Here is a 26,236-nt window from a genome sequence, read left to right as displayed (position 1 = left end):
AGTCTTTAATGATTAACCTTCTATTAGATGGGCATATCTGTTGCTGCTCCCTTGTCTCTTCAACCTAAGAAGGATGTGGTACTACAAAGTAAAAGGCAGTCATAAAACAGAGGCAAAGGCAGGTCATAGCATCAAAGAGAAATTCATAAGTTGTGTAGGTATGTTCTCTGAACTGTCACTTCTCTAATACTCATCCTCTGCTTCATCATGGGGTCATGGTATGATACAATAAAAGTCTCACCTGTGTAGCTTCAGAGAATGACAAGTTGGTTCAATTTCCTGTATTTTGGAACCCTCTGTTGAGAATCTGGGTTACAATTGAATGAATTGATGAAAAAAGGTACAGTCTTTCTATTTCTCAGTATCACATTGTTCTCCCCTTTATTCTCAGTACCTCACTATATCTTTATGGTTTTCTTCAGTGTGTTGCAGTACCCTCATCACACTGCATTGGCTTTCCTGAAGTTTCATTTGGTGCCTTTATGGATGTAACAAAGCAGGATGAATACATGTTTCCTTTTAGTAACAAGAGATAGGAGCATTTTTAAACATCAGTGATAATGCTCAAAGAGACCAATTGTCCTGGAAGCTTTCTGGTTTTGTTTTCAGTTGAATTTATTTCAGGTTAAAATTGTTCTTCGAATAGGGGTGTCTTGTGTATGGAACTAATTTATACTATTTGTTTTCAATGTATTTCTTATGATGGATGTTTTTTGGAATCTCGTGACAAAAGTTTACTAAGTGTGGTTAATATAGGAGCAATTATGTTTCAACAGGCCACTATTTGAAGGAGATAATGACTTCTGTATATGCCTGAAAGAATCTTTTCCAACTTTGAAAACCAGAAAACTGACAAGAGTAGAATGGGGGAAAATCAGAAGATTAATGGGAAAACCACGGAGGTAACTTTTTCTTTCTTTCTTTTCAAATCACTACATGTAGTTTTGATGTTACTGGAATTGTTCCTTTTAAAATAATTTTGCATTCAAGTAGTAAAACAAAACAATAGCTTAACAGTAGTAAAATACTCATTTTATTGAAAGGTTTTGTGAGCACCCTGCCCTTCCCCACCCCATTCCTTATAGGTTCGTGTCTAGTCCATGGAGTTCTCAGGAGCCTGTACTTGAAATGTGCTTTTCCCACTTGAGATAACTGAGTGGCCAAGCTAGGATGTGTTGAAGTTGTTACTGTATCTTCTATGCTACAGTGCTTCCTGGCATGGAAGATCAGCCAGTTTTTCACTAAGGTTTTATTCTGCCTACGACTAACTCTTTATGGGGAAAACAAGCGTGAGTTTTCATCTTAATGATTTTATTATTTTTAAACTGTTTTGTAGATCCTCAGCTTTTTCTGGCTTGACTACCAAAATAGAGAGAGGATAAAGTCACCCATAAAATACTGTACATTGTAGAGAAGAAGCCAGAATTGACTGAAGGGCATAGCTTTTACTATAATTTAGAATTTTTTAGTTCTGAAACCCACTGATTCAGTTCAGCCTTTTCACAGAATCTGTGCAATTTAGCCTAGAGAAGAGAAGGCTAAGGGAGGATCTTATCTTGTGCATGATGTCTGAAGGGAAGGCATAGAGAAGACAGGGCCAGGCTATTTTCAGCATTATCTGGAGACAGGACAAGAGGCGATGGGCACAAGTGAGGTGGTAGGATCGCCATCCTTAGAGGTACTCCAAGGCTTTCTGGGCATGGTCCTGGGAAGCCTCCTGTAGGTGATTCTGCAGGAGAGGTTGCAGCAGATGACCTCCAGAGGTCCTTCCAAACTCAATCATCCCTGTCATTATGTAAGATCAGGAGAAAAATGTATAAGTAGTGTTTCATAAATAAACCAGCCTTTTATTTCTGTAAATGCAAACACTAAAGCACTGAATCAATTTCATAGATCACTGTACTGAATCAGATTATATTTTGCCCGATGAAGACCATGTCATCTTCTGTACCTATAAACAACTTGACATAAGTAAAAATTGTCAGTCACGGGAAGGCAGCAGAGCCAACTTTAAAATATCTTCTCTTAGAAAGATGTTCATGTCATTTGAGCTTAACTGAGATAGCTTTTCATTCTTCTATTGTCATTCTTCCCACTGAGAGGGAAATGGTGTATTTACAGGTTAAATCATCACTTACTCATTTGAGTAATTTTGAAGTAATTTTCTTTTGCCAAAAGCGGGTACCTCTGTAAAAGATCAGCTCACCTCATTCAGCAGTCTGTTGGATCATTGATAAAACTTCATAGAAACTTAGAATGGTTTGCGCTGGAAGGGATCTTAAAGATCATGTAGTTCCAACGAGGGTTGGGGGCAGGAAGTGTCATGGGAAGGGACACCTTCCACTAGATCAGATTGCTCAAAGCCACATCTGACATGACTGGGTTGAAAACTTCCTTCTGATGTTGAGTTTTTGTTGATTGGTTGGTTGGTTTTCTTGGTTGATTGGTTTTTTTGGTTTGGTTTGGTTGAGGTTTTTTTGGTTTGTTTGGGGTTTTTTTGGTATGTTTTATTTTGTTGTTGGTGGGGTTTTTGCCATGGGGCAGACTGTTTTTTGTTTTGATTTGTGGGTTTTTTTTTTTTTGCTTAACTGTCATACAGTTAGTTCTTTAAAAAGAGAGACTCATGATGAAGGAACCACAGGTCTAAATGGGCAGGAAGGTGTTTTGTCTGAATTCTGAAGTAGCAGTATTTGACTGGATAAAGAGTTTGATTGTTTGTTAACCAAAACTTAATAAGTTCTTGCTTTTTAGCAACATAAAATAAGCATTCCTACTTGCTTTTTATTTCTTTACCAACTGAAAAAAACCCTACTGGGAGTCATTTTTAAGATGTCATGAGTGGGCTTTTGACAATTTTCATCTACCTCTAGAGCAAAGATTTTTTTTATGTTATTGTGACATTAGAAATTTCTTCTGTCTGTCCTCATCATATGGAGGTAAGGTAAATACTATGTCATATCTCCCCATGAGGGATAAAAAAAAAATTAAGACATTTTACATCCCCAGTGTTGATGACAGAGGATAATAGTGTCTCTGTGATAGCTGTCCACATGGTTGTCCTCTTTTTTTTTTTTTTAACTTTTGTTTTAAATATATTGTAATACTTTCTTTTGCTGGCTACTACTTTAAATGTCCTATCACATATCAACAGTGTGTTTGATTGGCACAACCGTATTCATCATGAGAGCCTGCAAAGCTTGTAAGCTTCCAGTAGACTGTGGGGAAAGATATGATCCAAGAAAAGGAAGAGATAATAGTTAGCCTTGTGTACTCTGTTTAAATTTAATTGGACTTGTGAAATAGCAGTGGATAAGAATGAAGCTCAGATATGCTTGTCCTGCCACTACATGATTATTCCTCTGTTAGTTCAGATTCTCATGACCAAAGTAAAAACTGAGAAGACCTCTTAGAAAGTCTCTACAGAAAATTAACGAATTTGCAATTTTGATCTGTACCATAGTTTTAGTCTTCATTTTTTCATAGGATGGCGTGAAGATGGGACAACCTTTATTAAATACATTTGGAGAATGTGGGGTTGGAGGTTTCCTTTAAGAAAAGCCAGAAATACATTGCAAATACTTTGTACATCCATAGTCTACAGCATTTGGAACAGAGATTTGTTAAGAACACCTGAGCTAGCAGTAAAACAGCGGTTGCTGTTGTAGGGACCTTCCAAGGTCAGTGATTAGTATCAACATTTGAATTTGTATTTCTAAGAGCACAGGTCAAAGAACATCAGGTGATATCTGGTGTTTCTGATGCAAGCCCCTGGATGTAATTAGGAGGACTAATATTAAAGTTTATGTTGCCTTTTTTTTTGCCTTTTTTGTTGTCTTGCTGTGGTTTGCCAATGGAATTGAAAAGCTCTGACCTGCATTTGGCAACTTGATATTCACAGCCCACAGCGAGCGTTATTTCACACCTGTTCCTCCCCAGTGGTAAATATGAAGCAAATAGCATTGTTAAATGAGAATACCCAAGTAAGCTCTGCATAAGTCTCCCAACCACCATCCCTTTCTCTCTTTGCCATATCCCTTTCCAGATATTTTAAATTCCTGATGAGGACCAGTAGGCAATACACAATTCCAGGTAAACACATTCTGCTCTTCAGTGGTGAACTGGTGAGTGGGACACACACCTATGGTTGCTCAATCTACAACGTAGTTTCTAGGCTATACAAAGACTAGTGATGACTTTTGTGGTGATTGTGATTGGAAAGCCTGGTACAGGAACCTTCAGTGCAGTGCATTACTGTGTGTACCTGACGAAAGTACCTCACAACTTCAGTTCATCCTTGCTTATTTTTTTCCATGTCTTACTTAGGACTAGGATCTCATTGCATTAACACCAGACACTCTGGACAAAACAGATGGCCTATGAAGCTTATAACTAAGAAAACATGTATAAGATAAAAGGCAGTTGATGTCTGCATGTCGTGTGACACTGCTGGCCAGTATGAAAGAAAACAGTCCCAGGATCCTGGTGGCTTAGTGCTTACAGTCTTCTTATACACACTGCAAGGTGGCTTTCAGGAACTCTCCCAGTGAAGGGTACACAGAAGAAAACATAAGGATGTTTGTTTCAGTATATAATAAGAGACCAGTAGAAGCAGACTTGAAAATAGGAGCTGACTGCTTAGTACTGAGTGGGAGATAACTGAGGAAGATCTTAAAGGGATTTAAATCAGAAAATAATTTGCAGTGTAGAAGGGGAAACGAGCAGAGGAGTTGACAGTGTCTTCTAAAATAACCTTGTAAAATAGGATTTCTTATTGATCAGTAATCAATATATAGCTGTATGACTTCCACAGAAAATGTTTAAATTGCATTTGACTGCAGTAAAGCAATTAACAAAGGTAATAAATTATTTGATAAATAACTGCTTCTGCAATTAAGCAGACCTACAATAGCATCTGTCTGCCTTTTTAAAATTACATATTTTATTGACACAAGAATGAAAAACCTTTTTTTAATATAGAATGAGAGGTAGGACTGAGTCCTTAATGTCTTTATGCTTTCAGTAACTCCCTCATGCATAATTCCTATTCAATGGGTTAAAAGTGAAAATGAGTACAACCAAGTAAGGGCTTTGGGAATGAGTCTTCCATCTTTTATGTTGCATTTTAAGAACAATCCTCCCCTCCCAAAATGGGGGAGGGGACTGCTAGAGGTTATCTGATTTTACCCAAGATCAAAAAAAAAACTGTACTTTTACTACGATCAGTCTCAGAACAGTTCATCTGCATTATATAGATTTTGGGGCTGAGTTGTACTCTGCACAGGTGCAAGGAGATGAGACAGAGAAGCGCCCCTTTATGTGCTGAGTCTGGTACCCTTTCATACTAAGTTAGTTTAATTGAGCTAATAACCACATATGGAAGGGATCTCCTGTGTACCAGTAAGAGTTGACAGTCAGAGATTTCACGGTCTGTCCTCCTCGCACGCACTGAACTGGCATCCAGAGTAGATTCAATGTGGAATCTGCTTTAGCTTTGTTGTGACATCAGGTGGATCCCTATAAGCAGAAAAAGTCCTAAGAAGTTGTACTCTTTGGATATACTGATGCAACAGCTAGCATTCATAAGTATTATTTTTAAATAAACTCTTATTTTAGGAGTGACATTTCTGGGGAGTAATACTGTCTAAACACATTCAATGAAATTCTTTTCCCTTGAACACATCACCCCATGTTTTTTCATTTTCTCTCACTGATTTGTAAACTGTGCTTATTGATGTGATGTGCCTTCACATATGTCTGTTTTCAGTGCTGAAGTTAAGTACAGTTTTACCTAATTGTATTATAGGTGTTCCTCTGCATTCTTTGAGGAAGAGAGGTCAGCGTTAAAACAGAAACGGCAGAAAATACGACTCTTGCAGCAGCGGAAAGTTGCAGATCTTTCACAGTTCAAAGATCTTCCAGAAGAAATTCCGTTACCGCTTGTGATAGGAACAAAAGTTACAGGTAGTTTCTTAAAAACAAACAAAAAAGCAGCCAAGTGTTTTGCAAAGATTGTCTAGTAAGCCATAATACACTTAGTGCACATAATTAAATTTAATATAGGACATCAAAAATTGTATGGCTTTTTTGTTAGTTCATTGAGAAGGTGCTTGTGAGGATTAGCTAGTGTTAGTAAAACAGCGATATGGTTTTGAGGTACAAACTTAGTAGGGTTGATTATTTCTGCTGTTCAAATTGTGGAGAGAGAGAGATGCAAAATACTGAGTCGTGCCTAAGAGTTTAAAATCTGACCTAATATAAAACGTGAACTTTATTTTTCCATAAATATAAAAATACCAGTTTTGAAACAGATATACAATTGATACTGCATTGTAGTTGGACATATATGCTAAACGTGATATTGCCTTACTGAAAAAACTTCATATAGCTGAGGAAGGAATATCATTAAAAACATTCTTCAAGTTTTGTCTAATTTTATAAAAACTTGAATTCCTCCCTCCTGTCTGATTATGGTCGAGATGCTTTTCACATAAGCATCTCCTACTCAGGCCACTACTGTTCATTGCTTTTTTTGTGTTCACAACATTGCCCTTGATTCTTGCTGAAGAGCAGGAGTGCACAACACTGCCTCTCCCCACTCTCCTAGAGCTGTATCCTTGAGCTGGGTTCCACATTGTCTTTTGCTAAGTGTGCAGTCATCAGAGGAGGTGATCAGAGAGAAGTGCTATGCAAAATCATCTGGAAATTGACTTTTGCCTGCAAAATCTGTCTGTCAGAAGGTATTGGGTATTAAACAGTGGGGGTTTCTTAGATATAAGTGTAGTGCTAAGGATTAGATTTGGAAAATATTTGACCAGCAAACTTAAATTTGACAAAAAATTTGTGTAACATTTCTATTGCATACGGTGGTTTTTTTCTGGGTTTGCTTTTGCTTTTTACCCCCCAACCCCTTTTAATCTGTGGGTTTTAACTATGCATATGAAGGATCACTTGCAAAAGGTGTATTAAGTTTATTTTTCTCAATGGTGTCAGAACATTATAATGTTTTGTTTCTTGTTGTGTTTTTAAGCTCGTTTGCGAGGTGTCCATGACGGTCTGTTCACGGGACAAATAGACGCTGTGGACACCCTTAATGCTACATACAGAGTGACTTTTGACAGGGCAGGTCTTGGAACTCACACAGTCCCAGACTATGAAGTTCTTGTAAGTATTAATGACATGTTCTCAAAGTAGCTGTAATAAAAAAAAAAATTAAATTAAAAAAATCTGCAGTGGTATGCTTTAATTAAAATGATTACACCCAGGTGGTATTGTCATAAAGTAGAAACAAGCATAACAGATGCATGGGAAATTCCAGGATAATGAGCTTCTACTCTTTATGGTTTTACAGAGCAGGATAACCCTATTGATAAAAACATAATGGCTTAGGCTGGAATAATTTACTAGACCTACTATTACGTGCTATTATAATAGCCTGAGTTCAATATGAAGAAATATATGAAGTGTAAGATCCCAGAGAAAATTCTGCGATGGGATCCTGGCAGGACTTGCAGCAAACGTTCAAGAAAACCTGGCCCTCTTTAATTTACCAAAGTCAGGAGAAGGCCTGTGGTATTTGCAAGCGACTATTAGGAGTTGATTGAACTTCATTTTGAAATTTGTGCTAATGAAGCTACCTGGGAGGATGTTGTTTTGGTCAAACAGTTTGGGATGATTTCCTGGCTCATAGGCTTTTGTACCAGTTTATGAGCTCTAGGAATTGTTCCTGCCAAACAGTCTGGTCTAGACTGCCTGCTTTTAGGAGGACCTCATGTTCTTTTATATATCGTATAGTGTTGAATCTGCATAATTTAGAGTCTCTAGAGCCTGTCATGATCTGGGTTTGGAACCTCTACTGAACTCCTGTTCAATTGTGATTTGTCTGCAACTTGCCAGTAGAAATCTGGGAAATATTCTTGCGGGCTTTATCTGATATGATGCTGGAACACTTTGAAAACTCCAGCAGTGGAATAGGATTTTGAAGCTCCGACCTAGACTAAAAGCAACACGTTAATCTTTTTATGTTGTTGGGTTGAGGTGCAGATGGGCATGGCTCATCCAGATTTTGAATGGTGTGTAAAATTAATTTATCTGGCACCTGAGGTATATCCTTCCTTTTCTTATCTTCCAGAGTAACGAGCCTCATGAAACCATGCCAATTGCTGCCTTTGGACAGAAACAACGGCCTTCAAGGTTCTTTATGACTCCTCCCCGATTGCCATATACACCTTCACTCCAGTCTCCAATTACAGTAAGTTACTTTTTTTGTATAGTATTAGTCATTGAAGATTTTTTGACACATGTTGAAACTGTTACCTTCAACAGTTTTTGAGGTTAATTTTCTGAGGTTATTCAGCAAGATAAAAATGTTAGCAAAACCCTCTAAAACTAAGCTATTACTTTAAATGTTTTTTTTCCTGTACAGGACAGTGATCCTTTATTAGGACAATCTTCGTGGAAAAGCAAAATTTCAGGCACAGATAGTGAAACACTAGGAGGCTTTCCAGTAGAATTCCTTATTCAAGTGGTAAGTGGTATTGTCCATTTGTATTTATTCTGATAATTCTTCTGCAATTAAATGACCTTCTGTTGATTTATGACAGTTACAGTAATATCCAAATTAACTTTTGAAGACGTGTTAATAATACTTGTTTTTATTCCCCCCTTGGCCCCTTCCTAATTTTCTCACTTGTTCATAACCTTTGAAATATGCTGCTCTTCAGACCACAGGGGTCTCCAAAAGTGTGTCTTATTTTTCCCAGCTCTATCACTTGGTCTCAAAAAAAAAAAAAAAAAAAAAAAGACATTATTTCTACCTGCAAACATTTTACTGTGTTTAGACTCATTTATTTAAAATACACTGGCATTGTGCAAAGAATATTTGCCCATGTGCATTATCGTGTACTGTATAATGCAGTATTTTATGTCATGTAATGTTCTACCCTGTTGGAGAAGAAAAGCAGCACTCATTTCTCGGCAAGCAAACAAGCTATAGATAAGGAAACACTTATCTTCACCTGAATTAAATAATTCCTCCATGATTTTTGTACACCAGTTCAGAAGAGCACAGACTGTGGACAGACATGTGCTAGGAGAAGATTGGCTCAAAAATAACATTTTGATATTAAGAATAAACTCAACAGTAAACGAGAGTAAAATGAAAAAAAAATCTTTCATGCTTAGTTCAATATATAATGTATCCTTAAATATTTCTTAGGCTATATGGGCAGATCAAAATCAATAGATTACATTCTTACATTCTAGTCAGCAAATTCGGAGGATATTTCTCCAAGTGCTCAGCTGGAGGTTTTTTTGGTTTCAGTTTGGGGATTTTTTTTTCCTCTTCTTGCTTCCTTCCTTTTTTTGTCTTGGGGTAAAAAATTCGGTTTGGAAGGAAGCACTCTAGGACAAAGCAGATGTTTACAGGGTCGCTGCGTGTCCAGTAGAGGGAGTGTTTTAATGCAGCATGGGCAGAACAGTGACCTGGTGTCTGCCTGATCGCTGAGGGGGAGGGAGGGGTCTTCCCATCTTAAATGCAGGAGGAACAGTCTGAAAATTGATACTGGATTTTTGACTGTTTTCTGCTCGTGAAAATTTTGAAAATATTCCATAGTAAGTTATCACACACTTCACTTTGAAATGCTTGTGTTTTCTGACTAAAACATGAAATCTTAAGTACAAATCTAAACATACTGGTAGGATTGTTCCTTCATCTTTCTTAATGTGGAAAAACGTTGTACTAAAAACTTGTTTCTGGTTTAATGAGTAAATAAAGTACTCTTTACTTACAAGAGTAAACAGGATGAGTTATGCTGAAAACAGAGCTGTAGTAGAAGAATTTCTCAAGGAAAATAGGGATAGACAGAAAGCATTCAGAGATGACACTGGCAAATGAAAGTGGAGGTCTAATTAATAAAATGTACCTCTGAGAGAAAGTTGGTGGACATGATAGATACAGTGAAAGGTCAGAGTTTCTTGTAGAAAGAATCAGATTATCTTGATTACTGGAGTATATCTGGGAATAGGATGAGTATGATATAAAATCCAAGCTCATCAGCTGGGCAACTAGGGCTGTGCATCCTTGAGTATGTCTGGACCTCAAAGTAGAAGTTAACCATCAAATGCCTTGCAAATTTGGGGAGCAAAGAATTTATTCTGCTTAATTTGGGGACTCAGCAACTTCATGAAGGAGAAAATGTGCTAGGCAATTACTGGAGGGTGACAACAGCAAAGCTTGACAAGTAACTTTTGGCAGCAGTGGCAGATGGTGAGCAGTGCTTTCCTTCCTCCCAGGTGTTTTATTGGCAACATGAGCACTTGTGTGGTGTGTTAGAAACTTATTCAGAGAGATAATCCATCTCACAAGTAACAATTTTAAACCTTTCTTGCCTTTTTCTAAATTTATTGGTTTGTCATTATCGGTCCCATGATTGGGTTCTTTATGCAAAATTCAAAGTGCAAAAAATGCAGGTGGTAGCTCAGCTCAGACATTGGGGGACAGCACAAGGACAGAAATGAGCAGCTGTAATTGGGAGGGTGACAACCATGCAGTATTGCTTCTGACTCTGACCGTGGCTTGTCATCAGTTCATCAGATGCATCTGGCAAAATATTTGTGGTAGAAATGCCATTTTACAGATTTAGTTTACAGGTGTGTCATTTAGAATACTGGTACAGGCTTCCTGTGCTCCCACCCAGGAAAGTTGACAGTGAATGGATAAAAAGATACAGAAAGGGCCACAAAAATTCAGGAGATGAAGAGCTTTGTATGGGAGTGGAGTCTGGAAAGGATTGTGTTGCAATTAGTCTAGTGGAAGAGCAGTGGAGAAGAGATGCTTTTATTGTCTCTGAATAAACAGGGATAAATATAAGGAGTGAGAACTATATTTAGCTGAAAAACAGCTTTGGCTGTTTGGCAATCTGGAACAAATTGCTATGAAGTGAAAAAGAATGCATTTAGCATGGAAATTCCCAGAATATTCCTCAACAGCTGAAAGAGGTCCTGGAACAATTTTCTATTACAACTTGTGAGGGCAAGCAACCTGACTATGTTAAGACTGGACTTGAAAATCAACAAAAGGGATTATATGTGAGTCAGATACATGTTGACCTAGAGGTTCCTATTTTTCCCAGTCATGTGTTTTACTACTAGGATGCGGTTTAACCCCTTTGGAATTTATGAAACCTGAAATCTTGGCTCTGTTTACATCAGTAATAAAACTGTTGCTGGTTGTAGTGGAGCGAGGATTTCTCTCAGGGCCCTCAAGTGTGAATAGTTCTAGGAGTGATGTGTGTGTTTGAGAGCCCTCCCAGTGATTTCCACTTCAGCCTACTAGGTACCAAGGGCAGGGGAAACAGGGTATTCCCATTATGAGAGAAAGAAATGGAAAGCCCAGAGTTGTTCTGTATAAAACAGACCCAGTCTCTATACCAGGTTTTACTGCAGGAGTTTACACAAAGGGCTGATGCTCAGTAGAGGGCACAGCTGAGAACTGTGTGAAAAAAGGTGTGATAAGGTGAGTGATATTAATTGTAGTACATGGCCATAACACCCTTTGCTCTCCTTCAGGCTGAAAAAAACCCACCAAAAAATGAAGATTCCTTAGCCTCTTGTTGGCCATAAATTGTATTACTCTTCCTATAGGGAATTTCAGCAGATGGATTTTAGCACTCATCAATTTAGGGCACTTGGAAATGCTTTAAAAATATCTAGAAAATCCATCATTTAATTCTGATTAATTTTGATTTCTGCATCTTAACTTGATGAACAACTGAGAAATAAATCTTAAATTATGAAACACATATGGTTTTTTATCTTTAATTTCTATGGCATTTCAAAACTGCTTAAGGACCTATTCATTCTAAAAATAGTTCCTTTGTTTTAGACCAGGTTATCGAAAATCCTTATGATCAAGAAGGAACACATCAAACAATTGAGAGAGATGAATACAGAAGCAGAAAAGCTGGTGAGAATGTTCTCTTTTCTGTTCTTGAAACAGTATATGCTTTAACAGCTGATGCAAATAGGTACAATTAGAGGTAGAGTCTAGATAAAATCTGTATTTTATTGCTTTCTATAACATGAATTTTTTTCTTATTTTTTAAAGACCAGTCAGAGAGGTCAGTAGTTTCAATTATGATTCTTCTTTGAAAGCATTTAGAAACTGATTAATGTTAATATCAGGGTAGCACATGTCAGTTGACACATAAAGTAAGGAAACACTGTACTTTGAGAACGTAGGGTACAAGTTTATCTGGTAAGGCATTCATCATAATATTACTTTACAGATGTTATATGTTTATTTTCGTAGCTTTCTGGCCAAAACAATTATGCATTTCAGAGATTTTTCTATGTAAAGCTCTGAGTGCCCTTGACCGGCATTTAAAATTACAGTACCAGAGCAGCTACAGCATAATTAGCAGCAGCAGCAGCAGAATGGTTTTTCTTGCTAACTTTATCTAATCAGCAGTCAGTAAATCAAAATGATAAGAATGCCTCGTCTACCACCCATGGCTATAAATCAAGTTGAAAGCAGAAAGATATCAGTCTCAACCTTCTACCAGCTCCCGTTCCGGCTGTTGTCTCTGCAGCATACAGACAGAAGGCTAAAGGTTTGTGGAGAGGAAGAGGAGTCCCTTTTAATTCTCGAAACCAAAAACCTGATTTTTTTTTTCATGTAAAATATTTGGATGTTGAAGGTTTTGATTTATTGTGGCAAGATTTCTCTTTTTGTCCCTTTAAAATGATCGTGTGCATTTTGTTACTCTGCTTCCTGCTGCCCCATCCCCATGTCTCTGTAATTATCTTCTTTTGTGCTGTGATGAAGCCCTTTAGAACCTTGTTGCCATTTCAGTTACTACATTATTTTCTCGTGTATCAAATGTTTTCTGTTGTAACTTTGTGTATTAGTAACTAAAGCCGATGCAAAGAGAAGTAAGATTAAAACACACCATTGCAACCAGTAACTGTGATGACAAATTACCAACTCTTCCTAAAATAAAAAATATTTTGGTTTTTCTTAGATATTGATACTTTTCCATAGATAAGGAAATCACAGGAATGACAGTAGCACTCCTCTGACAAGAACCCAGATGTTAACATGTCTTTCAGTTACTAAGTCATAAATTAATTGTATTGTTATTTTTCTTGGTCTTCTTATTCCACAAAATTGAGAGAGCAAAAAAGCAATGGGGAAGAAGGGAATCTAGAAACAAATGTTAAATTTTATATATTTTAGGTCTGTTATAGCCTGAATAAGGACTTTTGAAATTCTTCCCTGCTCTATTTCCTTCGTAAACCAACAATCATAAAGCAACCTCCGTTACTGTTCAAGGCTGCACTGATAAAAATAGAGGATGTGATACCTTCCTATTGGGCCATATTCTTAGCCTGTCTTCTAATCTTCTTTGTCCCTCAGCAATCCCATCTACGTTTGTGCCACTGTATATGTGTTGTTTCTCCTTTAAAATATATTTCCTTTGAACAAGAATCTTTTTCTGGCCCAAATACACTTCAACATCAATAGCATACCTGAAAGTGAATAAAATCAAATCCTTTGAGTTCATTCAGGTGTACACTTTAATTGTCAGACTTTGATAATAATTCACACAATTGTGATTTGATGAATTGTTAGAGTAAAACCACTGTTTGGTTTAAAATCCTTTTATTAAGACTTTTTTTTTTAATGACTGTTTCAATATAGAAATAAATGGAACTGACCAAAATTAGAACAGGTACTGAATGTAGTCCATTATTATTTGGCAATAATAATAAATGTACAAGACTCATGGGATGCCTTCAGAGGGGCTATTAATGCATAAAACTGCACATTTTCTATTTCATTGTTTTGACATCACTGTACAAGTCAGGGTTGCAGGCTATAAACAAATTACCATGTACATAAAACAGTAAACATTTGGATAAACAAATACGAATAAAAAGGATGGATAGTTCATTTTTTCACTCGATCTCCAATAAAGACGAGGTAAAGCTAATGCTGGTTGTTTCAGAGAAGCATCTAGATGTGACAGACAGAGGTGTTACCTGCTTCCACTGAAAGCCATCCATCTTTTGTCTGACGGTTCAGCTGTTTGTCCCTGTTTCCAGATCTTGGATCAGAAACAGTGCTGGTGCTGAGAAACATTCCTTTCACCATCACTAGGATAGAATGCCCTTGGCCTTTCCTGATAGGGAATTCACAACTATCTGCAGCTTTCACAGCTAACCTGGAGTAGTCTGCTCTAGGGAAGCTGGTCACTGGAGGTCTGAAACATAAAATTTTTATCCTATGTTCCAGAGCTGCAGACAGTGTGTCAAATTTATGCTAGTTTCCAGTGAATTCTGAAATTATGGTGTTAGTTTAAAGCCCCATTATTTGGTATTCAGACTTGTAAATCCCTGGAGGTTGTTTCAGTGATTGTTTAACTTCAAACTGAACTGATAACTGAAACCTCGATTTTGAGTTTTTGGCAAGGATCCTCCTGATGAAGGCTCTTGGCTTTGCAGTTTAGTTTATCCTGTGCTGTAAAAGCTATAGCTAGAGGTTTGATTGTGTGAGGTACCTGTAGCTCAGACTTGTGGCTGGGAGTACATCCATCTCATCTTGCAAGAGGCCATTTTTTGGAAGAAATTTTGTAATGTATTGTATGTTTTGTTTCAATTTCATAAATATCACCCAAACAACATCAAGCTATATTCTGAAAAGAATATAAGAAAAAAAGTACTGTATTCTGTAGTTTATTCTTTTTATGGGAAATCTTGCTTACAAAATACTTATGTATATAAGCTGTAGTAACTCTCTCTTTTGGCAGAACTGTTAGCTGTAACAGAAGGTGTGTAGCACTGAGTCATCCTCAAGTGACCACTAACTTACTAGCCAAATGTGCCTGCCATCCTGCAGCAGAGGTGGTCGAGGCCACATTGTCCTATACTGTTCCCTTGCTGACAGGATAGTTTTCTGCTGAACCAGTAGAGAGAAGTCATGCCCAGCTATTGGAGAAATAAGCAGGTCAGACCACAGTCATCTTCTGTAGCATTTACCACCATAGATTATCATAGCACTTTTAAGAAGAGAATAAAAGTGTGGTTGTCACCTACACATTTGTCACTTAGAATTATAAATAGTAATACTGCATTTTAATATTTTGTATGTTAATATTTTTCTATTAAACACTGGGATTTCAAATATCTCAGTATTATTTTCCAGTGGGAATTCCCTTTGATGAGTTCCAAATCTATAAATGTTCAGTACTGCGTTAACTTTAATGTGCTTTGTGTTTTCCACAGAAATCCTATTCCATGCCAATAAGCATTGAGTTTCAGAGGAGATATGCAACTATTGTTCTAGATCTAGAACAACTCAACAAAGACTTAAATAAAGTTTTGCATAAAGTTCAACAGTATTGTTATGAGGTAAGATTTTACTGGAATCTGTATGTACTTGTTGGTTTTGCTCAATCTAAGTAGAAAACTGAACTCCTTGGAATAGAGCATAGCTGGGGGTCACTTTGAAATGACACTATTAGTAGCTGTGTTGGATTCCTTCTCTGTCTCTACCTTTGTCTGAGCGACAGACACTTTTGCTGATACCAGTGGCCTGTTTTTAAATACTCAAACGTGAAATAAAAATACTGTGTATTATAAACCCGTGAAGCTTCTTTGAAATAATTTCATTTCACACATCCACCAAATGCAAAGGGGATTTTTAATTCCTTACTTTTTATTCTTAATTTCTCTCTGTCACATCTACGCAGCTTGCTCCTGACCAGGGCCTCCAGCCTGCTGACCAGCCCACGGATCTGCGGCGTAGGTGCGAAGAAGAAGCTCAGGAGGTCGTCAGGCAAGCAAATACCTCATCGACAGGACAACTTTGTGTTGAGAGTGAAAATTTAACTGATCTTATCTCTAGGCTTACAGCAATATTACTGCAAATCAAGGTACAGTGTTTGCTGTATAGCAAAAATAGCATCTCCCATAAAATACATAGTATTAAAGCTCTACCAGTTTCTTTGTGCTGAACTGTGAGAACATTTTTGTTTTCTTCCCCTACAGTGTCTAGCAGAAGGAGGTGATCTGAATTCCTTTGAATTTAAATCACTAACAGATTCATTAAATGACATTAAGAATTCAATAGACTCCTCAAATATCAGGTATAACTTTTTGAATATTTAATTCTTAATTACACACTTTGTGCCAGCAGGCAGTTCTTACTGTATTTTAGAGGTGAACGTTTGATTATAATTCAGGGGTTTAATCTGGTAACTTTTACTTAACAGGGAGGGGTATCATCTGAAAGAGGGCTTCTTACAGGGTATGTGAAATGAGCAGTTTTCTGCTTGAACCTATCAGTAAAGTAACCTGTTTAAAAAAGAAGTAAAAAAGTGCTAAATTGGTGCAGCAATAACTAGACTTTCTTGTTCTTTAGTCGTTAATGTCAACTAAAAAGTTATTTTAGAACACTTTTCAGATTTTGAAATCCCACCAGTAATACAAGTTCTTTAAACCACAGAACAGTACAATTTCAGTGTTCTTTTAGCATACTCAGCCTCTTGTCTGTAAATACCACAGGCTGGCACATGAGACAATTGAAGGTTCTGACCAGTTTCCCTTAGCAAGATTTTAAGCTGAGAAAGAGAAGAACAGCCATATTGTGCCAGATGAAAAGCCCATCTAGTCTTGATGGGCCATTTTTCAACAGTTCTCACAAGCAGGTGCCTGAGGAGGCATTATGAAAAATAGCAAGAATGTGTTGATACTTGTCTGGAGTACACTGCAGGCTCCAGCAATTTATGACCAGCATTTTTTAAATAATTAAAATGCTGCTAAATTACATCACTTAGAAAATATACCTAAGTGCTAAGTATTTTCTTATACTCTCATTACTTGTATTGCTGCATTTAAACAGGAGGCTGCACATGAGTCTTTAAATTTTTAATTTTTTTCCCAAAGATAGATAGCCTTTTATTTCAAAAAAATTATTGAGAAATGCTGCTTTATAGCATTTTCCATTAGTAAAAATAAAAACAAACCCCAACCATTAATGATGCTTCTCTACGATCAACACTGCAAATTACACATTGGAATGGATTCAACTAAAGGTTGATTAACCAGCGAAGAAGGTGATGGTGTTTCCGTTTCATTGTACTTATTTTGGGGATTTTAGCATGTCTTCATAATATTTTAATTTCACTAACTGTAGTCATGTTAAAGCCTTATTTAAAGTACCCAAGTCAGTAACTCTTGATTTCATGCAGTGGTTTGTGCAAATGCTGTTTTCACGTATTTCTCTGTCAGGTTGCATTTGTTTCTACTGCTCTCCAGTTCATCTGAATTTTTATATTGGCTGTGTTCACATCTTGATGTTCACTGTAGAAATATTCAGACACAACTCTTAAACGTGGGGTTTAACACTTTTATTTATTTCCTTCTTCTTTTCTTCCTACAGTTGTTTTCAGAATAACGTTGAGATCCATGTTGCACATATTCAGAGTGGTCTGAGCCAGATGGGAAATTTACATGCTTTTGCAGCTAATAACACCAACAGAGACTGAAAACTTCCTCTCAAGTGTACAGCAAGTAGTTCTGGAAAACCTTCCTTTCTACAGGCTTCACCAAATACCCTAACTGCCAGAAGATAAGGGAAAAGAAAATCTCTCAGAAAGGACCCTTTTGAATCTATTATATCCGCTTCTTAAGAAAACCAGCATTACTGGCCAGCATTACATTAGATTTCTCCATTTGTTATTCACATGCAGTAGTTTTGCTAACTGGTAATCTCTTAGAATTGCATTTATTATAGTAAACTTGAAAACATACTTTCATATAATTTGAACTTAGTTTTTAAAAGTTCAGATTAATTCTGTGCACCTCTTGCTGTTGGTCTCCTGGTATGTTAGAAGTGAGGAAGAGGAAATGGTTCCGTTTAGTGACCACATGGCAGGTCTTTGTTATGTGAAGTTACGCCTCTGTGTAGCTCTTGAGAACTGCCGGTTCAGCCCTCGGGTAGCACCATCCCTGATCTAAGACAGCAGCAGCAGGATAGGGGCAGCAAACATAAGCTGTAAACATGAGGATGTTGGGCAGGTCTGTCGATCAGTCAGTGTCTTCTTGGAGCTCTTAATTTATCGTAACTTATAGAAGGAGTCTAATGAAGGAATATAAAAATGTAACTGGTATCTTTCCAGAAAGAAATTGGTTATGGCTTTTTCCCTCCACACAGGGCAAAAGAAGTGCTGTGGTTGGTATTTTATATAAATGACTGGTTAAACATACTGTTTTTCCAAATTTTTGTTTGTTTTGCACAACTTTTAAATTAGATTACTGGTTATTCAACAATACCCAACATATATAAATATGAAGATTTTTATAATGAAATATAACCAGTGAGGTAAACTACAGAAATAAAAAGTGACAACCTGCCTAGGAATTGGAATTAACCTTTTGGAATGTTAATCTTGTAAAAAGTGTGTATTGGTTTGTTTAAATAGTCTTGTAAAGCTTCTGTGTAATGAATTGTTTCCAGATTTGAATTTTCAGAGATAGCTGTAGAGATGTTTTTGATTCTTTTAGATGCCTCATTAAATAAGGTCTTTTATATGTTAATGTATAAAGAATATGTAAACAGGATTATTTTCAATTTAAAAATTTTGTATAGTTTAAAGATGCTTCTGTATTCTGTGTTGGTATTGTGCCACTGCAAAACTTTAGTGCAGAGTTTATATTTAGGTAAACTTGTTCTGTTAATTAAGAGAAATGCATAAATCTTTTATTCTCAATGAAATTTGTAACTGAATAAATTGAGCTATGAGAGTTGATATATTTCACAAAAATGCAAACTTTTTTGCAGATGGTCTCAGGTCATTTTTTTAAGAGAAGTTAATTGCTGAAAAATGTTATGAGGACAAGGTGAGTAACTGTTTTAAAAGGTACTTTGAAACTTTACAAGAAATATTACAAAAGAATGCTAAACAGTAATTTAGCTGAATTACCCATGGAAACTTACCTCTCATAATGCAATCGAACATTACGGTGGTCCCTGTGATTGCTTTTGTAACTATGTTACCCATTATTTTGTGATGTTAGCATCTGTTTGGTAAAGAAGACAGAAAGGTGTCCTTTCCCACCACCCTATTCATTTAAACAGAGAAAGGTGCCAAAGCCTAATTTAAGGTACATAGGTTTAGTCAGACAGGGACTAATCTGATCTACAGCTAACTCGGGAAAAAGGAACCATCCCCTTGCACCCCTGTCCTTGTCTTCTGGTGCTCATAAAACCTGCTATCCTGCTGTTCAGGGAAGCCACAGTGCTGAGGAACTGTTTCTGTTGGGTTTTTCTGCCCATGTGTCACTGAACTCACTGCCAGGGGTGATGGGTGGCGATGTGGACACAAAGCAGCAGCAAGGACTGCCTCTTCCAGCAGCAGCCTGCTGCTCCCTGTGCACACCTCTGAAGTCCTTACTGATCTGTTGGGGCTCAAGTTCAGCATATGCACCATAAGCAGGACTTCCCAGTACTAACTACTAGGAGGCAACTTGGCCCTGTTGATAACCAGCATCCCAAACTGAGGGAGAGGGAAGTTGTAGACACTGGAAGATACCACTACCAAGAATGGTATTCACTCAACCTGCTTTTCATGACCACCTTATTTCCTAGTGGACACAAAAAACATTGCATAACCAGCATGCTCCAGACTTAAGTCTGATTCCATAGGTATGATGTTTTTTACATGTGGATTCTTAAATGTGCTCTCCAGCGTGTTTTGTGTTGATGTGGGGTTTCTTTAATTATTGCAGGGTAATAGGAAGATACACTATTTGTGATAAGCGTATCTGTGTGCTTTCACATGTAATTTGTCCCATAAACACTGGCAATGTGAATATACACAGCTCTTCTTTGAGAGGCTGCATTTCTGCTTGGGTACCAATATGCTGAGTTAGAGCTAACGTTGAATTTTGGTGACAGTAACAAATATGACTGTTTTTGCTGAATGTGCCCTAAGCATAGCAAAAGTCTCAAGAACTGACTGCAACTACCGTAACTGAAGTCTGCAGGAGCAGAACAAGTTACTTTCATTTCTTAAAATCAGTAAACTTGAATTTACCCTGAGCCTCCAAGAAATGATGGTCTCATTTTTTGTGAGTGCTTTTCTTCAGGGGTCTTCCGACCCCCAACATGGCAGCTCCTTTTGCACCCAAGTCTGCTTGGGAGACAGGTGGTGTCCTGAGGTTGGTTGGTTTTTGCTTCATGTTTTTTTAAGGACAGCTGTGTTTTTTGGAGGGAGAATGCCACTTGACTTAAAAGCTTGCAGTCCAGCCAGGATTCAGCTGTCCCAGATCTCACAAGCACAGGTATGTTATGGGATAGCACTGAGGGATTTTGTACATTGGTAACCTTATTCTAGCAGGAGCTTAATTCCTGACATAGGGTATTTCTGCCACCAGTACACGGGTAATGTTTCCTGTGCTTTTGCACCTCGTGGCATTCAGGTGCTCTTCCATAACTGTACTCTTACAACTCGCTCTGGTAGGCTCTGATACCACTTTGTAGGCAAGAAGAGTTGGTGTTATCCTCAGAATACATATGCAGTAATATATCCTTCCTCAATAAATTGAATTACAGGAGAGGCTGTTGTTACTACTAATTTTGGCATTCTCAGTGCAAAGCCTCTCAGCCCACAACTCATCATTGAACAGTTTCTGTGGCATCACTAGAATTCAAAGCTGAAGCACCTTTACAAAATAGTCCTACTTTTCTGTAGTTGAACATTGGCCTTGGCTCAAGTGGCAGACTGGAGGCTTTTGTCTGAGCAATTGAGATTTGGAGTTTTATATCACTTAGTCCATAAACTTGCATTTTTGTTCAGGGATGGGGGTGTTTGTTTAGAGCAGATTTAAGACAACTACTGACAGAAAAGGTTTAAGGCAGTGTCTCTAACCTGTCCTTCAGGCCCCTGAGGTCTCTCACTGGCATTTGAACCGTAGCTGTGGCTCTCCTTGACTGGGGAAGAGAACCTGTAGCTGGGATATCTGCCACTTTTCCTAGCCCATGTCAGCCAAGGTAAGACACCCTACTAAAACACACACAAGCAGAGCAAAAATGTAAACCTTTATTGTTTTTTTTTCCGAAAAACCCGACAGACCATCCCACTGTTTTCTACGACCAGTCCCCACCCCTAAACACAGTGGATTTGGTTAGCTTTTTTGCTAAAGAGGGTTAAATAGAAATACAAAACACGCTATCAGAAAGCTTTTAAAGTACAGTGTAAAAAGATGTCCTCAGCTGATGGAGCCGACCCGTATCTTTCTTAAATAAATAGGTAGAATCAGTTACTACCGGATAAAGTGCAACAGTGGCAGAGCAGCAGGGGTGAGGTAGCGCGCTGTGTGGCTGCTGCCCGCCCGAGCAGCGCACCCGGGACGGGGTCTGGCGGGGCGGGCTGTGGGTTAACCCTCTGCCCAGGCCGGGCCGCGTCCCGCCGAGGCGGCGCTCAGAGGGCGCGGAAGGCGCCGAGCGCGTTCTCCTCCCACTCCGAGCCCGACTCGGAGTAGCCGCTGGTGTCCTCGGCGTCCGACACGGGCGAGTACTGCCCGCAGAAGGCGCGGGCCGGCGCGAAGGGGCCGGCGGCGCTCCCCGCGAACGGGGCGGGCTCGGCCCCGCCGGGCTGGCCGGGCGGGAAGCCCTCGAAGCCGGGGCAGGGTGGGAAGGGGGCGGCCGGCGGCCACTCGTAGGGGGCCGAGCCGTCCTCGGCCCGGGCCGCCCCGGGGAGAGCGCGGTGGGGCCGCTCCGGGGCGCGCAGGGCGGCGAAGCGGGGCGGCGGCGGCGGCGCGGCGGGGCCCGGGCGGGGCGGCCCCCGCTGGCGGCGGGACTTGGCACGGCGGTTCTGGAACCACACCTGGGGAGAGAGGGCGGCGGTGAGGGCGGCGGGGCGGCCCCGGCGGGGCGGGAGCGGCGCGGCCGAAGCCCCTCACCTGGATGCGGGACTCGGGGATCTGCGTGGCGTCCGCCAGCTTCTCCCGCAGGTAGATGTCCGGGTACATGGTGTCCTGGAAAACCAGTTCCAGCGTCTCCAGCTGCGCCGCCGTGAAGCTCGTCCGCTTCCGACGCTGCGAGGCCGCCGGCGCCCCCTCCGACGGCTCGGCCGAGGGAAGCGCCCTGAGGGCGGGCGAGGCAGGGCCGGGCCCGCCGCCCCCCGCCCACCTGCCCGCGGGGAAGACGGGCGGCTCCGCCGGGGACCCCCCGAAGCGCAGCGCGGCCATGGCAGCGGCGAGCAGGGGTCTGGACCGTGCCCCGCCCTTTATAGCCGGGGAGGGGGGCTCGGCGGGGGCGGGGGTTCGAGGGGGCGGCACTGCCCCGCCGGGAAGGTGAGCGCCGGGGCCTTGCCGGGCTGGGGGCCCGGGGCGTCCGCCCGAGGCTGCCCCTGCCTCGCTTAGCCAAGAGGACTTGGCGGTGGCCGGGCACCGCAGCCAGCCCTAGGCCTGCCCGACGGGGTGGGTGATGGCTGGCAGCCCTCGGCTCCCTGCACGGAATGTGGACAGCAGAAGGGAGAGGGGAGAGGGAGCTTTGCATCTGTCCTTCGTGGGTAAAACAAGTTGGTGTTGGGAGGCTGGCACCCTGCATAGGACTGTCCCTCAGCTGGGTTATTTCTGATAAAACATCTGGGCTGATAGGGTTATGGAGTTCGCTCCCTCCATCTACTGTTATGGAGGTCGGTGTCCTCCAGCAGCTGTCTGCTTTGGCGAGTGATGGATCTTGCATGGTGTGAGACATAAAGCAAACAGAACTTATCTCTTCCCGTGGCTGCGGCTGCTCTGCTTGCAGCGCTGTGCTGCCAGCTGTGCGCTGGTGTACGGCCTCCCGCTGTGCCTGCTGCTGCAAGAACATCTCTTTCTTTTTAAGATGCAAGTGAAATGCACCTGGAGAGCCAGAGCCAGACGGGGCAGAGGCAGACACGGGTGACATTGCCTTTCCCACCCACTTGCTAATGCCTGTGTACTCCTTCTCGTCACACAGTTCTGTTTCCCAGCCTGTGCACTCCGACCAGCACCAAGGCACTTAAAAAATGGTTTGCCCTCATTTTGTTCTTCATGACTATCTCCTAAAAAAAGTGTCTTTGTATGGAAAATTGTGGTTCAATTGTTAAAAGCCACTTTTGGAAGTTTTTTTTCCTAAAGCTCTTGTACATTTGTGCTTTTGCACATGCAGCAATCCAGGTGCTTTCATGACAGAAGTTTCTAGATTGTTCCCAAAATCATGGCCCGTAGTCTACAGACAGCAGTCAGAAACATGAGACTTGTACAGTGTTCTCAATTAGTGGAGTAATGAGAGGGCACAGTGGTGAGAAAGGACATGGTGAGTGGTGATCCTGAAAGCACAGGCAGCATTATTTTACTTTTTTATTAAAGAAGGGTTAAATTACTCTGCAGACTCTGTGCGGATTTAGAAGATGCCACAGGTGGCACCAAAAGGGAAATTACTTCATAATACATTTACATGATGAATATTTTATCCTATTTTACATCTAATTATATTTGCTGAAAAACATAGCAGAAGTTTCTTTTCTGAGTAATGAAGAATAGAGATGTGACATCCTTTAGGTTTCTGAAGGATTTGATCCTGCTTTGAATTATGCCCTTTTATAGTAACATTGACTTTAGTTTCAAGGATTTGGTTAAGGTTGATTAATTTTACCAGACAAAGAAAACAGATTTTTGTGAAAAGGTGTTTTTTCACACACATACATGTGTTTTTCTTTCAGCAACAGCCCAGGCTTAAGGAGCTGCTGACACCACAGGCACCCCACTGTTCACCCCCATCCTGATGTCTTCCCTTTAGCTGAGCATGTGTCAAAGCTGTGTGTCAGTTCACACAGTGTGATCAAGGAATTAATCCAAGTTAAATTAACTGTACAGTAACAGCAGCTGTGGGTTTTTTTTTAATCCAGATCTGGAATTCCTACCTATGGGTTACCAGCAGCCCCTGGGACAGCTGTGCAAGTGAGAGCACACTGCCAGGAGCAGGAGGGAAATGAGGAGATCCCATCTGGGGTGCTCCCAGGACTGCCACCACCTGGATCTAATGCTGAGCTAGAAGAGAGCAAAACTGAGACAGACTGTCCAGGAGTGTGGTGGTTTTCAGTGTCAGACTTCCCATTAAGACGACTATCAATGTATATTGAATACATACTGAGGAAAGAGTGAGTACTGGGAGCTAATAGACCTGTTCCCAACTCATAAATCTGGAAATGGGCTGACTCTTTGATCTCTGACTGCTGTGACATCCTTCAGGCCAAAAGCCTTCTCAGTTCCCTTGCTGTTTATGGTTTCAGAGGTGTTCCAATGGCTGTCTTGAGACAGCAGCTGACACACTTCCCCTGATGAGGAAATAAATGGTGAGGTTTCCTAGGCCTGAAAGCTTTCATTAGGAGATACAGATGTAACATTTATAGACTATGAATAAAAGTCCACTTTGTTACAGCAGAAGAAAGGTAACTTTTACACAGTAAATTTTGTTGCAATCTATGTTGTACATCAGTGCAGGGTAACTGCTCTGCGGTGTGGAATAGGAAGTCTGTGTGACTGAATTGTGGGCAAATCAGTCAGTGCCTTTCTTGCAGCCCAGGTTTACACACACAGGCTCCAGGGTATGGGGCTCGTGCTCAGGCTCTGCATTGCCTGTTTGCAGACAATTGCATTTCCTAGCAGATGTACCTGTGAGGGCTGAGGCTGCTGTGAGCAGGTCAGGCTGCACTGCTTGGCTGCACACCTTTGGTGCTGACCTCTGTTTACTTCTACCAGCATGATGATATATCTTGGTGACAGTACTTATTTGCTTACCAGCGGTATGTGCTGGATCCAAAGCAGAGCAATTCTGGGGCCATAGCCCAGGAAACATATTTTCTCTTTCCTGTCGCTCAGAGCATCACACAGTAATTTCCTCCATGGGATCCTCGTGGTCACCCTTCTGTATTGGCTTGGTTTAAAAGGTATCTCAGATTGAGGAATGCAAGGGGGACTGCTCTGATTGTAAAGGAGTATGCTGTTAGGTGGAGATCAGAGTAGGAGGATTTTGCCTCCTCCTAGACAAGCAGGATGGCAGAAAGACATCTCCTTACTTCTTTCTGCCAGTTCTCTCCCAACATTGGCACGCTTCACGGCTCCCACAGTGTCATCCCACTGATGTCCTAAAAGAATTGCCTGTGCAGTAATGCAGTGTGCCTTCTGCAGCAAGGAAAAAGCGCTGTATCTGGATTCAGTGGAGTTTCCTTTCCCTGAGAAGTAGTTTTGCATCCAGCTGTGTCCCTGGTAGTCTGACAAGGAAGTTTCCAATGTCTTGTAGGTGCCAATATCTGCATGGAGTCATACCTAAGCAAGGTCTGGAAGCATTTAGGAAGACAATCAGTTTGCTCTCTTCCTGTTCTGCATACTTGCTTTTATTTGTGTCCTGTCTAGATACAAAGGGGGATTTTACTTCTTCCCCCCAGATGCAGAAGGTATAAGTCCAGAAGTGGCTTACTTTTTGAAATTAGGATGGCTAAAACTGAGAGAGCTGTCTCTGAGGGAAGAGCAAACTGCCTTGTGTTGCAATGATCCTGCCTTACATGACTTGAGGAACTGGAGCTTGGGTGGCATCCCAGAATGTATGGCAAGAGTATGCAGCAGTGTGGCATCCAGTTGTGACTTTGCTGACAAAACAAACGCACCCCTTTAGATAACTAACACACATGAGCAGTTCTGCTGCTCAGTCCTGCAGGGGATGGGACATGATGGGTTTTACCATGCAGTTCTTTGTAACTGCTAGTGCAGCCTTTGATGTGTTCAAACTCCTCTGGCTTCTCACATAACCTTGGTCCTTCTAGAACTCCTCAGGGACACAGCTCTTGCATGGGATTCTGTCATCCCAGCAAAGGTTATTGTTTTGTTTTGTTTTGTTTTTCTTTTTGGTGGCTGTCTTTAACATGAATCCTCTGGTCTCCAAACCTGAGATTGAAGTTTTCAGTAGTGCAGATTTCACAGTGTCTTGTCAACCTGACTAAACTTGCAAAGTCTTGGTATCTCGGAGATCTCAATTTCTACATCCTCAGTGGAAGAGGCCAACAGGCTTAAATCTTATCACAGAATCACAGAACGGTTTGGGTTGGAAGGGACCTTAAAGATCATCTAGTTCTAACCCTCCTGCAGACACCGGCAACCCCTGGCAGAGACACCTTCCACTAGACCAAGTTGCTCAGAGCTCCATCAAGCC

The 26,236-nt window shown here is 40.5% G+C and overlaps 2 protein-coding genes across 2 annotated transcripts in view; one reads left to right on the top strand and one right to left on the bottom strand.

The window, feature by feature from the left end:
* Window positions 1-18,827, top strand: part of LIN9 (lin-9 DREAM MuvB core complex component) — a 37,957-nt gene extending 19,130 nt beyond the window's left edge. Inside the window, exons 6-15 of the mRNA XM_050316236.1 lie at window positions 777-902; window positions 5,804-5,961; window positions 7,028-7,161; window positions 8,129-8,248; window positions 8,423-8,524; window positions 11,882-11,962; window positions 15,283-15,408; window positions 15,750-15,932; window positions 16,048-16,145; window positions 17,441-18,827. Coding sequence (XP_050172193.1) covers window positions 777-902; window positions 5,804-5,961; window positions 7,028-7,161; window positions 8,129-8,248; window positions 8,423-8,524; window positions 11,882-11,962; window positions 15,283-15,408; window positions 15,750-15,932; window positions 16,048-16,145; window positions 17,441-17,546 — 1,234 coding nt within the window. The 3' untranslated portion in view covers window positions 17,547-18,827. The remainder of the gene's footprint in view (window positions 1-776; window positions 903-5,803; window positions 5,962-7,027; window positions 7,162-8,128; window positions 8,249-8,422; window positions 8,525-11,881; window positions 11,963-15,282; window positions 15,409-15,749; window positions 15,933-16,047; window positions 16,146-17,440) is intronic.
* A 2,317-nt stretch (window positions 18,828-21,144) lies between these two features.
* MIXL1 (Mix paired-like homeobox) lies at window positions 21,145-22,251 on the bottom strand. Its single transcript, XM_050315924.1, has 2 exons — window positions 21,964-22,251; window positions 21,145-21,887 (listed from the first exon to the last, which is right to left on the bottom strand). Exons 1-2 carry the CDS (start codon window positions 22,249-22,251, stop codon window positions 21,483-21,485), a joined length of 693 nt encoding a protein of 230 aa, XP_050171881.1. The 3' UTR covers window positions 21,145-21,482.
* Window positions 22,252-26,236: the final 3,985 nt, after the last annotated feature.

The sequence above is a fragment of the Myiozetetes cayanensis genome, unplaced genomic scaffold (genome assembly GCF_022539395.1).
Source record: "Myiozetetes cayanensis isolate MyiCay16 unplaced genomic scaffold, myiCay2020 scf2-11, whole genome shotgun sequence".
NCBI lineage: Eukaryota > Metazoa > Chordata > Aves > Passeriformes > Tyrannidae > Myiozetetes > Myiozetetes cayanensis.
Note: the sequence above shows the minus strand (reverse complement) of the source record. Positions and strands in the feature narration are given on the sequence as shown.

Coding starts and splice junctions, on each gene's coding strand:
- MIXL1 (XM_050315924.1), bottom strand. CDS start 22,251: ATGGCCGCGCTGCGCTTCGGGGGGTCCCCGGCGGAGCCGCCCGTCTTC. Junction 21,888..21,963: donor TCCCCGAGTCCCGCATCCAG/GTGAGGGGCTTC, acceptor CTCTCTCCCCAG/GTGTGGTTCCAGAACCGCCG.